The sequence below is a fragment of the Macrobrachium nipponense genome, chromosome 22 (genome assembly GCF_015104395.2).
Source record: "Macrobrachium nipponense isolate FS-2020 chromosome 22, ASM1510439v2, whole genome shotgun sequence".
In the NCBI taxonomy this organism is placed as follows: domain Eukaryota; kingdom Metazoa; phylum Arthropoda; class Malacostraca; order Decapoda; family Palaemonidae; genus Macrobrachium; species Macrobrachium nipponense.
The window spans coordinates 72,863,225-72,885,115 of record NC_087213.1 but is presented as its reverse complement, the minus strand read 5'-3'; the positions used below and the strand labels follow the sequence as shown (position 1 = coordinate 72,885,115).

Genomic DNA, 21,891 nt, shown 5'->3' with positions numbered 1-21,891 from the left:
CAGAGTGGCATCTACAAGCAAGTATGGAACCAAAAAGAATCAGACACTTATAGCAATTAAAATTACACAAAAGTTGTAAAGAAAATTATTCTCATTCATGAAAAGTACAGATCTGAATATCATAGCATTTCTCTATTTGTTTTTTCTAAACATTCAACAGTCGCCTATCATTTGTATTTTCTTCCATCAAACATTCTTAATTTCCTAAACACAAATGTAGTGATTTACTAAACCCTGAATTGCATGTTCAGTCTTAAAAAAGAAAGTCGAGTAAATAACAGAAAATAAGAGTCGTCGAATCAGCCAACCCACTTTTCCAAGCAAGTACGAAACGGTGAGCGAGCAGACACCATGTACCTCGAAATCTCCAAGATCAACAACACGACCTCAGACCCAGGTCGTACATAAAATGCCCCCGCATAAAGACCTCATTCCTAATGCTGCTTCTGGTAGATCCTATTCATCAATCCCTCGTAAATCTTAAGAGAGAACCTCCTCCATCTCCCTCGATCAGCTGTTAAGCTGTAAATCTTGGTTAGTCTTGTAAGTCGGAGTTGTAAATCAGGGAGAAAGTCCGCCAATAACGTCTATGGGGGGCTAACGTAGAACCATACGAAAAGAATACGGAAATGAGCAGCAGCGGGAGAAGAAAATGGAGAGATGTGATAAACGCGCAAAAGAAAGACGAAGGAGGGACGTTTAAATGAAACTGGACAGAATGTAAGGAATATGGAAATGAGTGGAATGAAATAGAGGAATATGGGAATACAGAATGAAATGGGATGTGAAACAGGATGAAAGGCGTAGCATGTAAGGGAAGCCAATGGAGTTTTAATGCAAGTTAAAACTGAAAAGAAAATTGACGTGACTATCCAAGAGAGAGAGAGAGAGAGAGAGAGAGAGAGAGAGAGAGAGAGAGAGAGAGAGAGAGAGAGAGAGAGAAAGAAAGAATGATCAAGTTGATGATCTCGTTCTATATCCCCCTGCCAAACAGTGGATGCAGATAAAATAAATATACTAATAGCGAATTGTAAACAAAGCAAATCTTACCCCAAAAAATTTAACAATGTTATAAAGACCAATATGTCAAGGACAATAACCTAGAATTCAACGAAGCCATAAACCACATACATGTTCTCTCATAAGTATCTGAGAAAATAATCTTGAACGTTTAACAAATTCAAAATATACCAGTGATGTTTATATAGTCAAATGTGAGCAAGATCTCATCAGCAGAACAAAAGGTCAGGACATCATATCACGTTTTTCACTTTTTATCAAGATTAATAAGTGTTTTACCTTTTAGAAGCTCAATACAACCTGGGAAATGAGTGATATTGCATGAAGAAATTGATTGTTGCAGGGCAGATTTTTACATCCTTTCATCTGGAACTCACCCAGTCATAACTTAATAATTAAACAAATGACAGATTTCTCGTTGCAAATATCTATAACACCTGATCTTCCCTGAGATAAGGACAAATGATATCACATGTCTAAAAATAATTACAAATGTCTATAAATAGTTCAAATATTTGTTTAGCCTGATGCGAAGTGACTGAAGTATGCAATCAGTCAGTTCTATAAAGCAACAAAAGGCAATATCCAATGTAAAGGGTGTGTAAGTCGAAACGCACCGCTGGGTGAGTGAGGAGTTCCTCCTGAAACTTGTCCAGATGATCAGTCAGATTTGTTCCTCACACGAGAACAACTCCCTGGCTTGAATGCAAGAGTAACAAGTGGCAGCTGGTACATGTACTGTTTCAAAATATTCATTTCCAACGCATAAGTAAGAGTAGACAGAAGTGGTCAAATATCCATTGCTTGGAACATCGCTTTGAATCAAAACATATTTAGACAAATAAAGTTGTCAGTTAAGGAATGAAAGTTACGAACATATTGCAAAGGCTACAAATAATAGCACACAATGCTTTATCGGAGATACCACAATTAAAAAGTAAAGTTCCGGTACAAGGATTTTTGACAAAAGAATTCTGATAGTAAATAAAAAGAATAACGCAACAGAGGACTCATTCACACAATTAACCCTGATCACGAAGACTCACTCAACTGTTCGAGTAAAACGAAAAGGGGATACATAAAATCTCTAAAAGATTTTGGATGCAGCTATGGACATGTTTATAATCTCATTCTCTATATGAGGCATTACAATATAATCTATTTGTACGTTTATGCGCACACAAGGATATACCCGGGTTATCGCTTTTCAAAATATTTATAATTGTAGCAAACCGATATATGTTTCTATATATATATATATATATATATATATATATATATATATATATATATATATATATATATAATCTCATTCTCTATAAGAAGCATTACAAATATAATCTATTTGTAAGTTTATGCAACACACAAAGATATACCTGGGTTATCGCTTTTCAAAATATTATAATTGTAGCAAACCGATATAAATAAATCCTGTATATTATATATATATATATATTATATACATATATATATATATATATATATATATATTATACAAAGATCTACTCCAAGAGAGACGCCACACCAATAAAATTCGTGGCCCATAAAATCCACTCATGCTTAAAGCCGCCACCGTTTACTAAACAGGAAGACCGAACAAGCACTGAGCAAACACCTTTAACAATGACACCCACACGCAAACATGCGACCTCTTGAGGCAGTGGAGTTTTCTTTTCTTTTGTTCCACCTACGCAAGCCCATCTGTGGAGACGGCGCCGTGCTCTTTAATACGATTTTCATAAAAATCGTATAAGTAGAGAAAAAAGAACACCTTTCCCTCTAATTATTCTGCAAACTTTCAGGCTTTGTATTTCATGTGTGCGGAGGTTTTTCCTGACTGCCAAATGAATATGTAAACAATTTATGTAAATACAGCCGGGTTATTTAAGCCAAGTGAGACTGGTAACTTCTCTTTAAGGGGCTGGTATATCAACAGAGGTGCTCCTCGTACTATCATTATCACGTTTGCCTTATGCAAAATTCCCGGTGTTTAGGGCTCAACGCCATACTTTTTCATTAAGGAAGGTGTAATAGCAAGAACCTTTTGTGAGTCATATCTTTTTTATGCGAAAGGGACGGGGGGGGGTGGGGGGGGGGGGGGGCCGGGGGGGGAGTCATAGGGATCAACTCGTCATTCCATTACGTAAATACGCAGGGATATTCAAGGGTAGTCTCCATTAGTGAGGTTCCATATAAGAAAAACCCATAAACCTTAAACTAAGGCTAAAGTTAACTAGATACTGTTGTCTGTAGCGACGACTACTGCGTACTACTACTTGTGGAAGCATTAAATTTTAGCTCTAGCTAAGATTTAAATTGTTGAAGAAATGGATTAATGATGAATTTCTAAACAATAATTTTAATATGCTATACCAGATATCAACAAGCAAATGACCGGTATTATTACAGTCTTCCAAAATTACAAAGCCGTTCACATACGCGTATATAACTATTTACCACATTTTAAAGTTATGTCACATAAAGAGAGAGAGAGAGAGAGAGAGAGAGAGAGAGAGAGAGAGAGAAACCTAGGAAAATTTTTAGTTTCATTTTCCTCTATATTTTTAAACTGACACGTGATTTCGAACGAAAATAACACTGTAACTGTCTGCCAAAGCCACTCATGGCTTTACTGTGAAATACAAACTTAATGAAAATATATGCAGATTACTTTACAGATAGAAAAAATTTTACCTATAAAGTAGGAAAAGGAATAAAAGATAGACGCAAGACACGGTAAACATCACATTCTCGTCAATTTCCTGATTATTCTTGAAATTTATGCAAATGTTTGGATTTTTCTGGTAATATCTTTCGTAAAGTTTTACACAAACTAAACAACAACATTCTAACTTTGAAGATACGACTTACGGTAATATCTCCCTTTTATCCCTTTCAGTTTACAAAAAAAATACTTCCACTTCCTTTACGAAAGATGAAGCAAGTTTGTCAAATTTTTACGCGCATTTTATATATGTATATACATACATACATACATGTATGTGTATATATGTATGTATATATATATATATATATATATATATATATATTAATATAATCAGTCAGACACGTTCATTATGCATATCTCATAACCCCACGGAAATATAAAAGATCAGTAGTTAGCCACTTGCTTACAAATACAGCCGAAACTAATCAAGACCTGCACCCAGTCTTTTCTTTTTCCCGTAGTTATATATATATATAAGATATATATATATATATATATATATATATATATATATATATATATATGTGTGTGTGTGTGTGTGTGTGTGTGTGTGTGTGTGTGTGTGTGTGCGCGCGCTTGTGGAAACTGGAATTCTAATTTTTTTTTTTTTGTAAAGGTGACATGTCTTCAAAGTGTGTACGTGTGTGTACATAGCACGTATTGCATACATACACACACATATGTGTATGAGTATATATATGTATATATGTTATATAATATATATATATATATATATATATATATATGATATATATATATATTCCCAAGATTTAATTATTAAAACCTCAAGTTACCATAACATTATATTTCTTCTTGCTCCACAGGACTACTGGGCAGAAGTATCTTCGCTACGACGGGATCTGCTCTTCTGCCAGCTGGGCTCAACTGACCTACCTCTGTCGTTCGACTTCGACCTAGACTTTCCTCCGACCACAGGCCTCCCACCTCCAATGCCCCAAGCACCACAACCTCTAGTCGCCACCACAGCCGCTCCTACGCCCCCTTCAATCACTGCCCGTTCTACTAAAGGAACCGCATCACCCGCTACAGATATTTCGCCTCCGGTGACTACTGCCGGTACTTCTTCAGAAGAAACGACCACTGATGCACCCTTGACTGACTTTCCGACAGCGCCCCCAAGTTCGATATCCTTCTCCTCTACAACTACTCTACCTTCTTCTACTTCAAGCCAACCAACAACGACAGGAGCGTCTGCCACTGAGAATCCTTCAACGCTTTCATCCACAGAACGTCCTTCTCAGGACCCTCCCACGACAACTTCTATTCCTGCGAGCAGGAACACACTAACGCCCATTCCTTCTCCCTCTGCACCTTCAGCAAACCCAACGTTTCCAATTTCACAAGAAGGATCCCTTATTAAGCCAACAGAAAAAGGACCGACCAGAGGGCCCTCTTGGGGTTCCTTTAGATCCGCAAAGGAACAGACTCAATCTAGAGGACCCAGTGGTTTCCTTGGAGAGTCGACATCTAGAGGGAGAGGCTGGGTTCCTACCCGACCACCTCGAAGTCTCGACCGAGTTATGTCCGACGATGCCCCACATGCAGCTGATACAGCTGCTGCCGATCAGGTACGTGCATAAAAAAAAATGTACATACACCAATGTTCATAAATATCCAATACTACCAAAAACCCTTGTGATATTTTTTATTGATTATTTACGCTACCTAAGTGGGTACAAACAACTACGTATCTCTACACGGAAGCATACAGTAAAATACCATAAGAATAGATGTAATCCCCATAAAGTTATTTTCCTATTAACCACAGGTATTGTTTTGAATGATAATAATAATCAAAAATGGAAGTTCCGTTCAATTTTTTTTTCTTATCAGAGCACTTTAAGATTAAATGAATTTCACGCATGCGAAGTAGGTCATAAGTGGCTCTCTCACCTAAACTTTCTTTACTCTCTAATTCCCATGAAAGGAATACGTCGCTTTACTGGAACGTCAACTGAGGGACTTAAGGGCGCGGGTGAAGGCGTGCAGGTCATGCCTTACGCCACCTCAGAGAACCAGGGCCACATGCGGCGGAGGTACGGCCTGGAGGGACCATCGCAAGCGAGAGAGGCAACTGCGGAGCCGTCAAAGAGCACAGAGGAGAGAAAAGCGTCGGCGAATCAAAGCTCTTCAGAATAACAACACCACAACTACAACCGAGCCATCCACAACGACCACGGAGGAAGAAGAGAATACCAACAATCCTGTGCAGGCGGATGTCACTTCGTGGTTCTCGGAAAGGTAAATATTGCAGGCACTTGGTAAGTACATGCAGTTCAATGTTTTATTTGATTTCCTGAGAGCTAATGTTTTTGCTTTATTTCCTGAGACCTGACCTATATTCTTAGCATCTATTCCCCCTGTTTGAAAAGCATTTTACAGTCTTTTTAACCGGCTGATTTCTAGTCTTCCTACGTTTTGTTTAACGTTCCTATAAGCGATCAAATACATTCTAAGAACCACGTGAAAAAAAGATTACCATGAATATCATTTCAGTTGTACAAATTTTCTCTATTAAGCAGCTGAAAGTCTTTAGGCCTAATTCTATAATCAGTCAAATGTCAGTAAACCTTTCGAAACAATTTGCGTCGACATCTTTACTATTTGTCTGAAAGGATCAATATCCTATCAGGTATTTTTACGATCTCGAAATCAGTTCATTACCTACATTAATGGCAAACGCGTCCACGCAGCGATGCCAAAGCTGAGAACCACCGAGCCCGCCAGAACCACCGAATGAGTACCGACTTCCGGCGAGGGTTCAACCAGAAGATCTCGAGGATGGACGAAGCTTTGATGCAGTTCACGGACACGCAAGCGGCCTTTTGCAAGGAACTCAGAGACAACCTTGGAGGGCGGCTAGAAAAGAGGGGCCAGGAATTAGGGGCTCTCTCCGATCAGATAGCAGCTCTAGTCAGGACGTCGACGATGCAGATTAACGAACTTGAAAAGGTGGCCTCCTCACAGGTCAGTGACTCGGTGTAACACAGAACACCATAATAATGTTACTATAAAGATTAAATATGTAAAGTTTATTTCGAAATGTATAACGATAAACGGCTCACAGTTAAGTAGAAAACTAGCTAATTGGAAGAATAAATGACGCTATTGCTCGGATTAACATAGACTAAAGAATCGAATCAGAAATACCAAAAAAATCACAAGCAAACCTTTGAGAATACGCCCTATGCAACTGGGTTTCTTGGCACTACTTACTGGACTGATATACCTCATTCTTTTGCAGTTGTATTCTAGCCAAGCAAACATCGAGAAGAGTATAGCCGTCACGCAGGCTATAAGGGATTCGCAGATCAGAGCGATTCAGGGCTACCACAAAGAAACCTTTCTGCCAGCTGCTGCGGCAATAGCGACACTGCTCTCCGACCAAGCGTCAGCGGCGACTTCCATGGGCGTCGAACTCATCACTAAGGTCAGAGGATTCTTAAAATTTAACAACATCCTCTTGTCTTTCAGGGTAATAGCAATATTTCGTGTTGAGATACAGTGTGGATGTAACAGGTATCCCAGTTTTTTTTTTTTTTTTTTTTCCAGAAGTCAACGGTATTATTATTCTTCCTGACTTTTCACCTTTAGTCCGTTATGAAGCACCATTCTTCCTGAACTATACTTTTCATTATTTTCCCACAGACTTCGCTTGTTTGTATGTGTATAAATAAAGGTATAAGCCACAAAGGAAAATAAACGTTGGAGTAGCTACAAGATCTTTCGACTCACGTCCTTTACTTAGCAGACCGACTGACATACATGAGAAACTGAGATACAAGGAAGGGTTGTATAAGTGACAGATAGGGATTATAAGGAGATTAGTACCTAGAATCCAACACACCTGGAGAATGAGTAATCATCCTAAACAAGCATGAACATGGGTACAATTTAAGAGGTTTATAAAAAGATTAAGTCCAACTGCTCAGACACAGGGACAAGACAATTAAAGGATAATGCAGGGCGGCAATTGACCACATTCAAACGTCTGGTAAGTAAAGGACGTGAGTCGAAAGATCTTGTAGCTACTCCAATATTTATCTTTCCTTCGTGGCTTATACCATTATTTATGCATTTATCACGTTCCAAACTTTCGTGATTCAGTTACACACACACACACACACACACACACACACACACACACACACACACATATATATATATATATATATATATATGAATATATATATATATATATACATATATTTTACTATACTTATGTTTGCATTAAACCATTGCTCCTGCCTTTACTTTTCTTTCACCGGCTTTGCCCCATACAAATGTAAGAATGCGACGAAGGTGGCTTGGGAATATTGGACGGGGAAAGTAAGCTCAGTATGTCCTTAAAAGACAACCTGGTTCGGACCTCCAGTATTTATAATGATATTTTTGTCTGTTTTGCCCCCGCTTTACATGTCTTTCCAATACTCGAATTTAAAAGTGACACTGTAACAATGTAACTGATGTATTGTTCTTATTTTATTCTTCTCCTGTTTAGCCAGGTTTTCTCTTGTCTTTATGTTCCAGTGTTTCTTTGCTTCCATTACAGTATCTTGAATTTATATATATATATATATATATATATATATATATATATATATATATATATATATACGTATATATATGCATATGATTGTATTTATTATCACACACACACACACACACACACATATATATATATATATAGGATTAATATAATATATATATATATATATATATTATATATATATATATATATATTATATATATACATATATATATAAGTGTGTGTGTGTATGTATACCTGAATCACGATAGTTTGGAACGTGATAAATCCATAAATAAAGGTATAAGCCACGAAGGAAAGATAAACAACGGAGTTTCTGCAAGATCTTTCGACTCCGCGTCCTTTCTATATACACGTAAAATATTGCAGGTTGAGATGCTGCAAGACATCTACCTGACCTACGCGACGCAGCAGGCTGACAACTTCCAGAAAGTCTTGGAAGACGTCGAAATGTTTGCCTCCAAACACACAAACTTAGTCATGAGGACGAAAGACCACTCAAACCACCTCCACATCAACACCGAATCTTTCATTAGGGTGAGTGAATAAAAACTTTATGATGTGTTGCTCTCCGCTTTATGAAATGTTTCGATTCAAGACAATTTGTGATGTGAATTCACCATCCTATTCAGATATTGTTAAGAAAGCCTCATGATTGAGAAATGAGTCAATAGCAGACAAGAAATCACCAAAGAAAATGATAATTTTATCACAGTGAGTCGTTACTACCAATTGGTTTCCCTTTAATTCCTGTTCCACACTATAAATTATGTGGCTCTCTCGTTCATTTCATGGCCATTTCTATATCTATTAACGTTAGAACATTATTATTCAGCCGAACTTCCCTGGAAACCTTGTCTAACATAAATACTTAAAACTTACAAAGGAAGTTTTTATGCCAAATCACATATTTTAGAATGAATGACAATACGTGAAGTTTGCTGTAGCATAGTTAGCTTCCCTCGCAAAAGTTCTGTTAAGCAATATCAATTACAATAATTATATATGTGTCGAATGTGAGCGGTCTCTTGCGACCGACTGGGTTTCCCTCAAAAATTTATTGTTCGTTATTTGTGCGCTTCAATCAATTTATTCTTTAACTTATTACAAATCAATCTCACAAATAGAAATTTACTTTGTATAGAAAAATATGTCATATGAGGAACTGTCAAGATTTATTACCATAAAAATAATATCTTCTAGTATTTATTTAAAAATATACAACTGCATCATTCCAGTGTGAAACTTTAAGAATGATGGACAAGACTTAGTGGCAATATAATAGTATATGCTATACTTCACCGTTTTCTTTTTTTTCACTTCCAAGATTTATAGAAAATGATATTCTATGGATATCTATTAGAAATACTGTCACTGTCCTTATCTGTATCCGTTGCTCGATTGGTTTACCTAGGATTCAAACTTACAGTTTTTTCAATGTTTATAAAAAGTTTTTGTCACCTCATCTAACTTTTATAACACATGGAGGACGCCAACATACTTAAAGGTATTCGGCTGCTTATATTACAGATATAATATGTAATTACAATAGCCACAATGCCCTCTAACTTGATCTGTTATGTTGACGGCTGATTTTTCTTTTGTTATAGGAACTACAAACCCGAATGAACAACGTTGTCAAGGAATTAGTTCTCATAAGACTCCAAAGCCAGAATTTCGTCTCTGTCAGCAACAACACTCACAATGATGTCTTCAACAGGTATAATCTCTCTCTCTCTCTCTCTCTCTCTCTCTCTCTCTCTCTCTCTCTCTCTCTCTCTCTCTCTCTCTCTCTCTCTCTCTCTCTCTCTCTCTCTCTCTCTCTCTCTCTTTGACCCTTAGCACGACAGCTATAAATAAATGTAAAGAATTATTTTAAGGAAACTACATATTTAATTATAAAAAAATAATATTAATTTTCAATGTTAAAACACCAATGCAACGTCCTTCCGCAATGACCAAGACATCACAAACAATGCAACAAATTTAATTTCGAAGGAATTTAACATTGCTGTGATATAAAATTGATAAATAAAATAAAGAATGAATAACTATAATGAGCAGATGAATGCTAGAATAAGAGCACTTTCAAATAGGCTAATAAATACGAAATTTTTACTGTACCTGTTGCTTCAAGTATTCTTGAAAATAACCCTGTAAAGAAAGAAAAATATTATTAAAATACTGTAGCCACGTCTATATCGACTATATTGGTGTCACATAAAATCACTGGATGTTAATACCTATTATTAATTCTAGCCTTTATTTACCAGTTTTATTAGGACGAAGATTCCAACTGTCAAAGTGTGCAAAAGCTGACAGTTTGGAAATTGTATCAGCTGGGTGCTATACTATACTATATTATACTATTGTTTCTGTGGTTATTTGCAGTCTGAACAAAACCGAAGCAGCGGTCGACAATTTATCGGAAGGTCTAAGACATCGCATCCTGGCCGCCAAGGAGAAAGAGCAGGATTTTCGAAAGACATTCAAGATGGAGACAAATCAGATAAGCGACAAGGTAGAAAGTGGTATCAGTCAGGTTAGTGAGCGATGAGTAATTGAGACAGAAATATTCTGCTAAGTTGTGAAATCGAATGCATGAATACTCCCCTTATCCACACTCAAATATTATATATCTAATTTGGACTGCTCACGCCCTTCCAGAGATTTATTACTGGTTAGAACTGATTCCACAATGATGACCTTACGTCATATTTTGGGCATATTCAGAAATTGGCCATCCTTTTAAGCTGGCCTTTATTAGCATACTCAATGTACCCGAGTACATAACGAATAAAACATGTAAATGAAGAGTTCTTGGCTGAGAGAGCTGCACAGCAATACAACTTGAATGAAATATTAACACTACTTCACTGGCATAATTTCTGCAAGGGTGGGTTTGTAGAAAAAAAATAATTACTATCATCCATCCAGGCACTAGTGTCCAACCACGCCTCAGTCAGTCAGATAGAAGAAGCAGAGCTGGACACGCGGGTGTATGTGGGTTCGGCTGTAGCCGCCTGGAATGAGCTCTACCATAACCAGGAAGCCGAGCTAAGAGAGGAGTCTGACAGGCTCACGAACAGCCTGCGTAGTCATACCCACCATGCCCAGAACTTCCTCTCTGACCTGCGCAACGCCGCTGAAACCCATGAACAAGTAAGTAGAACAAACTGCCAAAAACATTAACTAAGGTAATGGCGGCTTTGGAGTTTCGTATTCTCCTTTGGGCAATGAGAATACGTGATAAAAGTTGAAAGAAATTGTCCATAAAATCAGCTTTAGTCTCTAGTCTATTGCACTTAAATTAGACTTAATTCTTATCATGATATTATTTTGCTTTTGCTTTATAAAGTTTCCCGGCACCTAGTAAATAAAATTCAACCAACATTAAAACCATAGTCTGTTCTTTTGGACCTGACCGTAGTATATATATCTGAAGCCAATATCACTAAAGCTAACAGTGATTGTTCGGAGGTTACAAAGATATGGTCTGAGGCTACGTACCAGCAGCTCCTACAAGCAAACTGCAGCTCAGGAGCTTTAAGCTTAACAATAATTACATGAGGCAAGAATTTGATAAGAAGTTTCCCAGGACGTCTACGACCACATGCAAACTGTAGGGCCTTCCCTTTTTGCAGGTGTTGGAGGAGCAGAGGATGGATTTCCAGCGATTTGTCCGGAAGAGACAAGACGCCTTGGACAACCAGTGTTCAGCCATTACTGACTGGGCAATGCTCATGTCTTCGGAGCTGCGAAGGCGAGACGAGGATCTCCACAGGTTCCTGAACGAGGATCTCCAGTACACAACACGTGAGGACACTTGAGCCATTTAACGTAACCATCAATGAGCATCGCAATTTCATCGCCACTGGCCTCTTTTGATTCTTGTATTAAATGGTATTGATTTATGGGACTATGGTTTTCTTGATTTATTTTGTTTATTATTTAACTGTTTCTTGATTTATTTTGTTTATTTAACTGTTATGTCACAACAGTAACAAGTAAGGTATTTCATTTCAGTGATACCTATTTCAGCATCAGCTTGTGAAGAGGACAGAAGTTTTGATTTCCTTTCTCTCGAGATCTTTTGAAAGATTTTTGATTCGTTTTCACCCCATAAAAATTCATTGATCCCCAATTTAATCTTCCAGCGCTTCTCTCAACATGCATTCCTTAATATCTATGCTTACCCACTACTTCACTTATTTCAGATGAGTCCTCCCTACAGCCTCATAAGTAAAATATAAATAAACATAAACGAACGATGACAAAGGTAATGCCCTGCCGTTATTATGGATTAATAAATAAGCTTTCGCACTTTAATTTTTGGGTCTTTTAATAAATAAGTATACCTGAGAGCTACCGAACTGTTATCTGCAAAATGACCAGTTTGCAAGGACTTCTTTTGACCTCATAGAAATAAATTTCCATTCAATAATAAAATACGTAAAACCGATAAGGAGCACGGTATACCTGTTCCCAAAATACAATTTCCATAAATAATATAATCTCCTCTAATTTCATCCGTATAAAAATTCATTTAAATAATGTTCTCCTCAATTCCCATTGTCACTGATCTCAACTCGGGTGTCGGTACCGCTAAGTCAAAAACGCTTTCATAACTTGACTGTGAGATATGTATATATAAAATAACAGCACAAATAAAAAAAAGGGCACTACATTTAATATAAATGATTTCTTTGCCAAGGTAACTAATGTACAGATGAGTTATGTAAGAAATGAATCCAATGACCTTTACGTAAACATAAATGAACCCAGGGATTTCAGAGCACGTTCTTCCACTGTAGTATGATGTAGGTTAATTGGACCGCCGCCTAAAAAAGAACATTATTACAAAATATGGAAAGTATAAAGTTTGACATACGATATATTTCTTGGTCTTCTTATAGTTTTATATTTTCGTTTCACTAATGTACAGGAAACTTAATTTATGGCAACTTCGACGCAGTTTACGGTATAAAATTTCTCTTTTAACCGAATACGAATGGTATAAATCTATTACCGGCGTTAATATTTTCAAAAGGGAGCTGCAATGCACAACACAAAGTTCGCGTCAAAGGAAAGGCAGGTCGCACAACTTTAACAATTATAATGGTAATACTAAGAAAAACAAAGGTACATTTTTTCCTCTCCTTGGACGTACAACTTTTTTTTCTATTTTTTTATCCCCTCCCCTTCTAGCAAATAGAGCAGATTAAATAGAGATTTTGGGGCCTGTCTGTCACTTAAGCAATAGCGGGATGTGTCTGTCTGTGTGTTCCAGTGACGGTGCACGAGGACACAGACGGTTACCTGGTGTCGAGGCTTCCAGACGGATCCCTGGTGTACCAATCGTCTCCTGCCCACGCTGCCCACCCACCACCCAATGTGTGTTTGAAGTGTACCTATGCACGCCATGCCCAAACACTCACGTTTAGAGAAAACATTTAGAGAGGATATTTACAAATCTATAACAAATCTTGTCGCCTCGAGGAACACGTAACCCTTTGGCAGAAAAGTCCAAAGGTTCGAAAATGGGGGAATTGGACTCGATTCCAGGAATACTGAGATTGACTGAGGTCGGATCGAGCGGTTATATGTCACACATATGATTCCAGACTTCTTTTGATTTAAAGGATCGAGAGAGCATTGATTTAATGGATCGAGGTAGCATAACTATCGAATGGGTTAAGAAGGAATGACTTAAACTGCAATTCATTAATAACTGACATTTACATAACACAGGCACGGGGTACACGAAGCGTGTGAATGTTAGCATACGTGCAGAGGAAAAGTTGAAAATATATCTAATACTTTGCATAGCTGCATCAATACACAAAGCTCAGAATATATAATGAAAAGGCTTAATTGTACACATATTCATGTATAAGCGAATACCACAGGAAAATAATAGTCAGAAATCCAAGCGCTTTCGTCTTTACTCAGATATTGTCATTAACTCCTTGACGATGTCTGAGTAAAGACGAGAGCGCTTGGATTTCTGACTATTATTTTCCTGTGGTATTCGCTTATTTATGAAGTCACGTGCATCTACAGTGATTTTTTAAGCATAGTCATGTATGCAGAAACATATACGATGTCATGCGCGTTCATATCCAGGCATTTATAAACATAATTTTCAAAATATACCTCAATGAACATGCCCTTGAATACACACCGAAAATGAACTGAGGATAATCTTAAAGAAATTCTTTCTTTCAGTGCGCGAAATAATTCCAATATATACCTCGCCCTACATCATGTCTACGAAAAACTTTTTTAATCACGGCCCTAAGCTTTAAAATTCGATGTCAAAATTTATGCTAATCATAAACATTGGAATAATTACAGAATTTGCATATAATAACATCACTTATTTTTGTTGTTGACATGCCAGAGAACATAAAAACACAACCGATTTGCAAGCTATATAACAATGTAGAAGTTACAGCCTTACCAAGACTATTTTATATATATATATATATATATATATTTATATATTTATATTCTATCTATATATATATATATATATATATATATATATATATATGTGTGTGTGTGTGTGTGTGTGTGTGTGTGTGTGCGTGTGCGTGCGTGTGTACATGTACAATAAGCAAACAAAATTAATGTTTACAAGTAGAATCTCAAACTAAAGGAAAGATAATAAATTACATTACTGAGTGAACTCATTGTTCAAGGAGGTTTCAGATATTAAACTGAAACACAAATACCTAAACATCTTGTCACAATGAAAGCAAAAAAATACAATACCTCACACAGGAGTTTGGTGGAGGAAAGTAAGATGGTATAATAAACAATTCTATAAGAAAGGAATCTACCCTAACGGATTTACCTCTTTCAAAAATCAAGTAAGTCCACTGGATACGAGTACATATATATGAAAAAAAAATTTAAAAGCCAAAATACTAAAAGCTGAGTGAACCAATAAGGAATAAGCCAGCATCAGCTATGGCGCTTCATAAGGAAGCTCTGTAAGTGGAAAGATGGAATTGCTTTGGGTAGTAATGAAAGAAAAGCATTTGGGAAGAATAGGACAGAGGTTTATCTAGCTATTTATAAAAGGCCAAAACGAGGTAGTTGGTGCATGGTTATGTGTAAATTCAACGACTCCTCAACGGGCGCAGCTATTGAACGGCTGAATGAAACTATATCTTTCTGAATCTCATCAGTTTCCTGTTCTAATCTAATGTCTAGGCGACCAAGAGTTCTGTTTAAAGTTCCTGTATTACTTGTTCCTCGAGAGTTTAAATCACACAACTAGAAAAGAATATTAACTTTTTTTATTTTACTGTTTTTTATTTTTAACAGAATATAAAGGCAATTAACTCCATGTTAAGGATAATTTAATGAAACCCAAAAATGGGAATTTCATGGACAATTTCTATAAAAGATGCCAATAAAGACTTTTAAAATCATTCTTAAAAAAAGTAAGATCACAAAAAATGAAGGAATCAATTGCTTTATATTCTGCCTTTCTCAAACACAGTAATATATCATGGAAGAGCTACAACCCTACTGACTGCATCGAAATGTTTTGTGTGAATTAATTAATCCTATGACAGATTTTGTTTATCTTGAGAACAACAAAAACAATATATTGTTGGATTTACATTAACTTTGTGACCTGTGTATATAAAGAGTAATTATCAATATTTACATATACAAATTCATAAGCATACATGTACGTATGCACACACAAATATACTTTATATATATACCCAAATATGTATATATGTAGATATTTATATATATATATATATATATATATATATATATATATATATATATATATATGTATGTGTGGGTGTGGGTGTGTATACAAACAAAGGAACAAACCATATTGACCGGACTTATTCATTCTCTTCCTTTATTTTTTTTAGAATCACGATGGTTTTCTGGGATGACAAGGGAATCCATCTGGAGATAGTTTTTCCTAATATGGCTGTGAAGGATCCAGCTGATGGTACTAATCAAAGTCATTCTTATATATTATTATACTGTACATACCTACCTGTAAATACTGTACTGTGGAAAGTATAGCAAACATATGACAAACTTAATATGAATGTGGAACTTCTTGCGGTTTTGACGAGTGGTTTCTAGTTTCTCAATGCCCAATTGCCGATGCGTATTATAAGATCAAAAAAGACTCAAATAAATTTACTTTACAAAATCAGATTTACAAATGGACTATCTCTTACTGAAAAGCACCGTTGGTCGGAGAAATGTTCCTATTGGCCATCAACCTCTAGGACAGGGGTTCTTAAAAGCGGGTATCCATACCCCTTGGGGGTATGAGAACCACATTAGGGAGTATGGGACTTGATCTCTGAATATTTGTATATATTTGGTTTTAATGTGTCAATGTATGCATGGGTACATTTTGTAAATAAATAACTATATAAAACTATAAACGCTTTTGATTTTCGTGTATGTTCTATTCATAGCTATTCGAATCTAAAGTATGTATTAAACTAATTCAATTAAGTTATATTGTCAACAAATAGGACTTCAGTGGACTAAGCAAAGGGGAGTATGGAATAATATTGGGCAGTTCATTGGGGGTTGGGAGTCATCAAAAGGTTAAGAACCTCTGCTCAAGGAGTCAGGCAAAGTACAACTTAAAACCTCAAAATGGTATGATTGGTTTCATAACTTGAGTGGTGATTTAATTTACACGTACTCTGCCAGTTTCTCGTTCCAAGACGCGCAATTTGCACTAAAATAACCTGTCAAGCATCTGATGACGTGGAAATTAGAAACCGCGACAGCAATTCAGCAAAAGGTTCTGATCATTCTCCAGTTTTCCAGGGCTACAATAATAGGTCTGGCATGGGGACACATACTTGTGACCGGATGCATGTCTGTTTTCCATATTTTAAGATTGCCTTATCGATAATACCCCTTACTATTGCATGTTTGGACGCATGAAAGGAGATACGTCTTGTTCAAATGTAACTCAAGCCATAAATTCATTAAATATCTGCATATAAATTGACAATGATGCTATGTTCTGTTTCCAACAAGGTTTTGCATTAGATTACCAATTATCATGTTAAGACAATTGATTTAAAATGTATTTATCTTGCCTACTGATATAAAAAAATCATCAAAAAAGCTTAAAATAAAAGAAAACATTTAAACCTGAGATAAAAAGTTTCACCTTATAATAAAATATTACTTGTAATAAATTAACCTTTTATGCTAAAATATAAATAGAATAACATAAATTTTTGATAAAATTTCAGCAGGGTAAACTTCTTCTGTATGCGGCTTTAAGGCTAGCTCAATAACCAATTTGTAGAGCTTGAATTAGAAAAAGTGCATTATAATTATAAATGATATTTAAAATTTGTGTAACTCAGCATGGTATGACTATCGCATACAGTATATTCCGTTAAATAAATTTGAACTGCATTAGTTAAACCAATGATAAATGTAAGCTGAAATATGAATGAATAATCTGATCAACGCAAAAAATAGATACGAAACTAATTATACAGTCCTTTTCACAGGTAACGTACCAGTTAGACGAGACTGTTTATAGCACTGGGCCAGCCTCATCTACGTCACATTCTAGTCCCCAAAAACCTCAGTTGGAAAAGACGGTAGTCAAATCTGTAAATAGCAAACACAGTAGTCTTAGGGAAAGCATCAACCTTAGCAAGAAAGACAACGCCGCCGATAACACCATCGTCTCCGTCAACACCACCACCAGTGGCAATGAGACTTCCAGCAGAGGAGGAGGAGGAGAACAATTGGTTCGGGTGACGGCGGAAGACGAGCAGGAGGAGAAGCAACTGCCGGAGGACAGCTGGAAACTGACGGAGAAGTACGACGTCCTAGAGGAGCAGAATAACAGGATCGCCGATATCTTTGGAGACGGACGACCGGAGCAGATCGATTTCAGCCACCACAGCAAGACGACACGGAGCGAGGGCTCCTCACTTCAGGAAATCAAGGCTATAAACGACGACGACGTCAAAACGACAACAGAGAGAAGTGTCAAAGGTTCTTACGTCGTCAATCTAACTGACGCATATTCAAAAAGTGACGGACTGACAAACGCTTCCTCAGTAATGGCGACTCTCTATGATGACCAACCGAAAAATGGAGAACTGGACAGTAATGCAACGGATAGTAGAGGTGCCGTGCTCAAGAGGAGACGAGGAGAACTCAGGGGCTCGGAAAGCAGACAAAATGATGGTACTTACGAGTCTCAAGGAGGAGTGAGTACCTGCGGAGGAATGAACCTTCTATTTTCGAAAGATGGACAGACAACGTCAGTGTCAGGAAAGGGGGCAGCGAACGAGAAATTCTACGATGATGACGACGAGGGAATAAAGAAGCTGAGAAAAATTCTACAAGAAGCCCAAAAAACCATCGAGAAATTCCAGATGGACTTCCATATCGATGACAGCTTCCGCAAGAACAAGCCTCCGTTGAGGTTGTGGGAGAGACTCAAAAACGAAAAAGACATCGATGAAGATGGTGACCCAGATAAACCCAAAAGTGAATCATCAAATGGTACCTCAGTACATAACGACTCGTACAAAATAATGAATACAAGTATTGGGAGCATCGAAAACGAGCCTCAAGACCAAGTTTTAAAACATAGCAACGAAACTTCGGCTATATCAGGGCACCACCATAAAATACGTCACCAGCATCATCATAAATTACACAGACAAACAGAAGAAAGTTCATTGAGGCCCGTGAACAAAACGGTACCAGAGCAAGAAAGATTATCTTCTGATTCGGCATCAGAGGTGCCAAACACAACTACCTCTTTACCCGCAGAACTACTAGACGGTCCATCCACCCTGGGCTCAACTGAATTCACTGAAGCTTCTCCAAGTCAAAATAACTCTACAGCGATGTCACCAGTACATGCAGAGGATGGTATCGTAAATGAAAACTGGGACAACAACATAAAAGAAGACGCTGATCTCGAAAAGGGAGCATCCATCACGTCGTTAAAGCAAAAAGAAAACATCCAGGTGCGAGAAAATGGCACAAGCATATACGATTAAACGCGTTCTGCAGAATAGTTAACTATCAAAGTTAATTTCATCCTTAGCTCATTGGTGACTTAAACATTTCAAGGACGTCTATCTCATATAAACATCAACCAAAAGATATAATTTCAATCAACATATAAGCTATTTTTACAGATAAGATTTAACTGCCAATACTTTCGAGGAAAGAATGATAGTTAAAAAGTAAAGGCCTCTAGCACATCCTCGATCCAAGCATATACACGAAATCTAAATGATAATTCAATCATTTCTTCAGTTTCAGGATTGCCATTCAGCAAATTAAGAACCGGGCGCAACTAAATGTTGGTAATAATGACAAATCTGAAAAATGTTTTGCGTCATGCAAGCAGTAATTGTTTTCGATTTTTGCGTTTGAACCAGGAAATAAGATTACAAATCACTGCAACAGTCATGAGAAAGAAAGTCCAAATCTCTGCAGCAATCATGAGGAAGAAAGTCCAAATCTCTGCAGCAATCATGAGGAAGAAAGTCCAAATCACTGCAGCAATCATGAGGAAGAAAGTCCAAATCAACTGCAAAGCAATCAGAGGAAGAAAGTCCAAATCTCTGCAGCAATCATGAGGAAGAAAGTCCAAATCACTGCAGCAATCATGAGGAAGAAAGTCCAAATCACTGCAGCAATCATGAGGAAGAAAGTCCAAATCACTGCAGCAATCATGAGGAAGAAAGTCCAAATCTCTGCAGCAATCATGAGGAAGAAAGTCCAAATCTCTGCAGCAATCATGAGGAAGAAAGTCCAAATCATTGCAGCAATCATGAGGAAGAAAGTCTTTCGCACAAGCAAAGACAGAATGATACGTACAAGTGCCAATTTTCTGAAGGCTGAAATCACACTAAAGGTAATTTTTGCAGCCCAATGCGGATTTCATGCTCCTGAAAGCTTTCATTACTGCAAAGGTTATGCTTGAAACTGCCATCTTTGTAGAATATGTAAATAGGTTATTTGATATTTGATATATGTAAGTTGTAATGACTTCATACTAATATGTACTATGTACAAAATGCGCTAAGTCATAATGTGCCCATGACCGACACTGCCATTCATTACAATGTAGCTTTCCTTCTCGCTTCATATTCAGCTTCTTTTTAATACTATACTGTTAGAAAAAAAAGCATGGATGTCTGTGTCTGTGTGTGTGTGTGTGTGTGTAAGTGTAAATCATCTGCGTGAGGTTGGGTGTCTATACTCTTCAAAAGAGCTTTTAGCTTTCATCAATGAAGCCAAACCGTTTGTTTCTGGAATAATTAAGTGAACGCTCAATTCTTTGGGAGAGGCAACAACAAGAAACAAGAATCTATTCTAATTTAAAAAAAATAACGACAACACAATTTTTAATATACAATATTATAGTTTTTAAAACGGTTTATTTCATTCATCCGGTAAGACGAGTATTTCAACTAGTTTCATCAATAAGGGATTAAGTCACCCCCAACAATGAATGTTTTAACCAATTACCCTTAAATGTTCCATTCATTGCAAACTCTAAAAGGGTTATACATGGGAATTTCTGAAGTGCAAATAATGATAAAAGAGCAGATATAATGAGAGGTATGGATGAATTATTAATCAAACTTGCTTAAAGGTCATGAATAATCTAGAATAAACTCTCTTCATAGCATATTCTCAGTGATAATTGTCCACTGACAAAAACAGACAAACAAATAACTGCAGGATATAAACATTGTAACACTGTTTTGAGTTAGTTGAAATATTCATATTTCATTTTCAACTTCGTTTTAACATCAAGATACAAAAACTGCGAATGAGTCTCTCCAACCTTTGGCAACATCCTTGCCTCTTCTTTTAAAAACCTTCGGCCACAAAATATACTGGGCAGTGTTTTTGTACCCAGAGTCCCTCACAATAATACTTTCAGGTTCCAAATTATAACCAACGCAATTTCCGTCATGTAACTTCATTTCAGAGCAAGTGCTAATTGATGATTCAAATGTTTAAAATAAAGGTTTCATTTGATAAAATCAAAAACATGTCAATAATATTTCTGTATACGTGGCATAACGGTTTTGTAACCGAAAACACATCAGCAGGGCAATATAGGGTAAAGTATTAAAGATAATTGAAGATGTGTGTGTTGTAATGTCTACAGTTCCAGAAAGAAAAAAAACTCAATTGACGAAATAAATACACATACTTTTCCACTAGTTTCTTAAGGATACATCGTAAAAAGGTTTTGTGGAAGGAAGTAAAACAATTAAGAAAGAGTTTGTAACAAGTAAGACACAATACAGAGAAATTTCAAAATTTTCGCCAAATCTTCTTCTTGTAATTGATTTCAAATCCTTCAATATACAACAGTATATCATAAGAGGCAGAAAATAAGGTAACTTGCACTCCAATGTACTCTGTAGATATTAACTAACAGCTTCAGTGATTGTTCCTAACTATGGTATTTAATATTTTTTTAACAAACCGTTGAGAAGGTATAATACAGAGTGTACGTTTATTCTGTGCATGGGCAGGATAG

General features: G+C 36.7%; 1 protein-coding gene across 1 annotated transcript in view; it reads left to right on the top strand.

Moving 5' to 3' along the window:
* Nucleotides 1–19,905, top strand: part of LOC135198803 (uncharacterized) — a 371,227-nt gene extending 351,322 nt beyond the window's left edge. Inside the window, exons 2-12 of the mRNA XM_064226761.1 lie at nt 4,573–5,337; nt 5,697–6,010; nt 6,463–6,736; nt 7,014–7,199; nt 8,688–8,855; nt 9,929–10,038; nt 10,710–10,860; nt 11,256–11,480; nt 11,963–12,134; nt 13,609–13,712; nt 17,861–19,905. Coding sequence (XP_064082831.1) covers nt 4,573–5,337; nt 5,697–6,010; nt 6,463–6,736; nt 7,014–7,199; nt 8,688–8,855; nt 9,929–10,038; nt 10,710–10,860; nt 11,256–11,480; nt 11,963–12,134; nt 13,609–13,712; nt 17,861–19,378 — 3,987 coding nt within the window. The 3' untranslated portion in view covers nt 19,379–19,905. The remainder of the gene's footprint in view (nt 1–4,572; nt 5,338–5,696; nt 6,011–6,462; nt 6,737–7,013; nt 7,200–8,687; nt 8,856–9,928; nt 10,039–10,709; nt 10,861–11,255; nt 11,481–11,962; nt 12,135–13,608; nt 13,713–17,860) is intronic.
* Nucleotides 19,906–21,891: the final 1,986 nt, after the last annotated feature.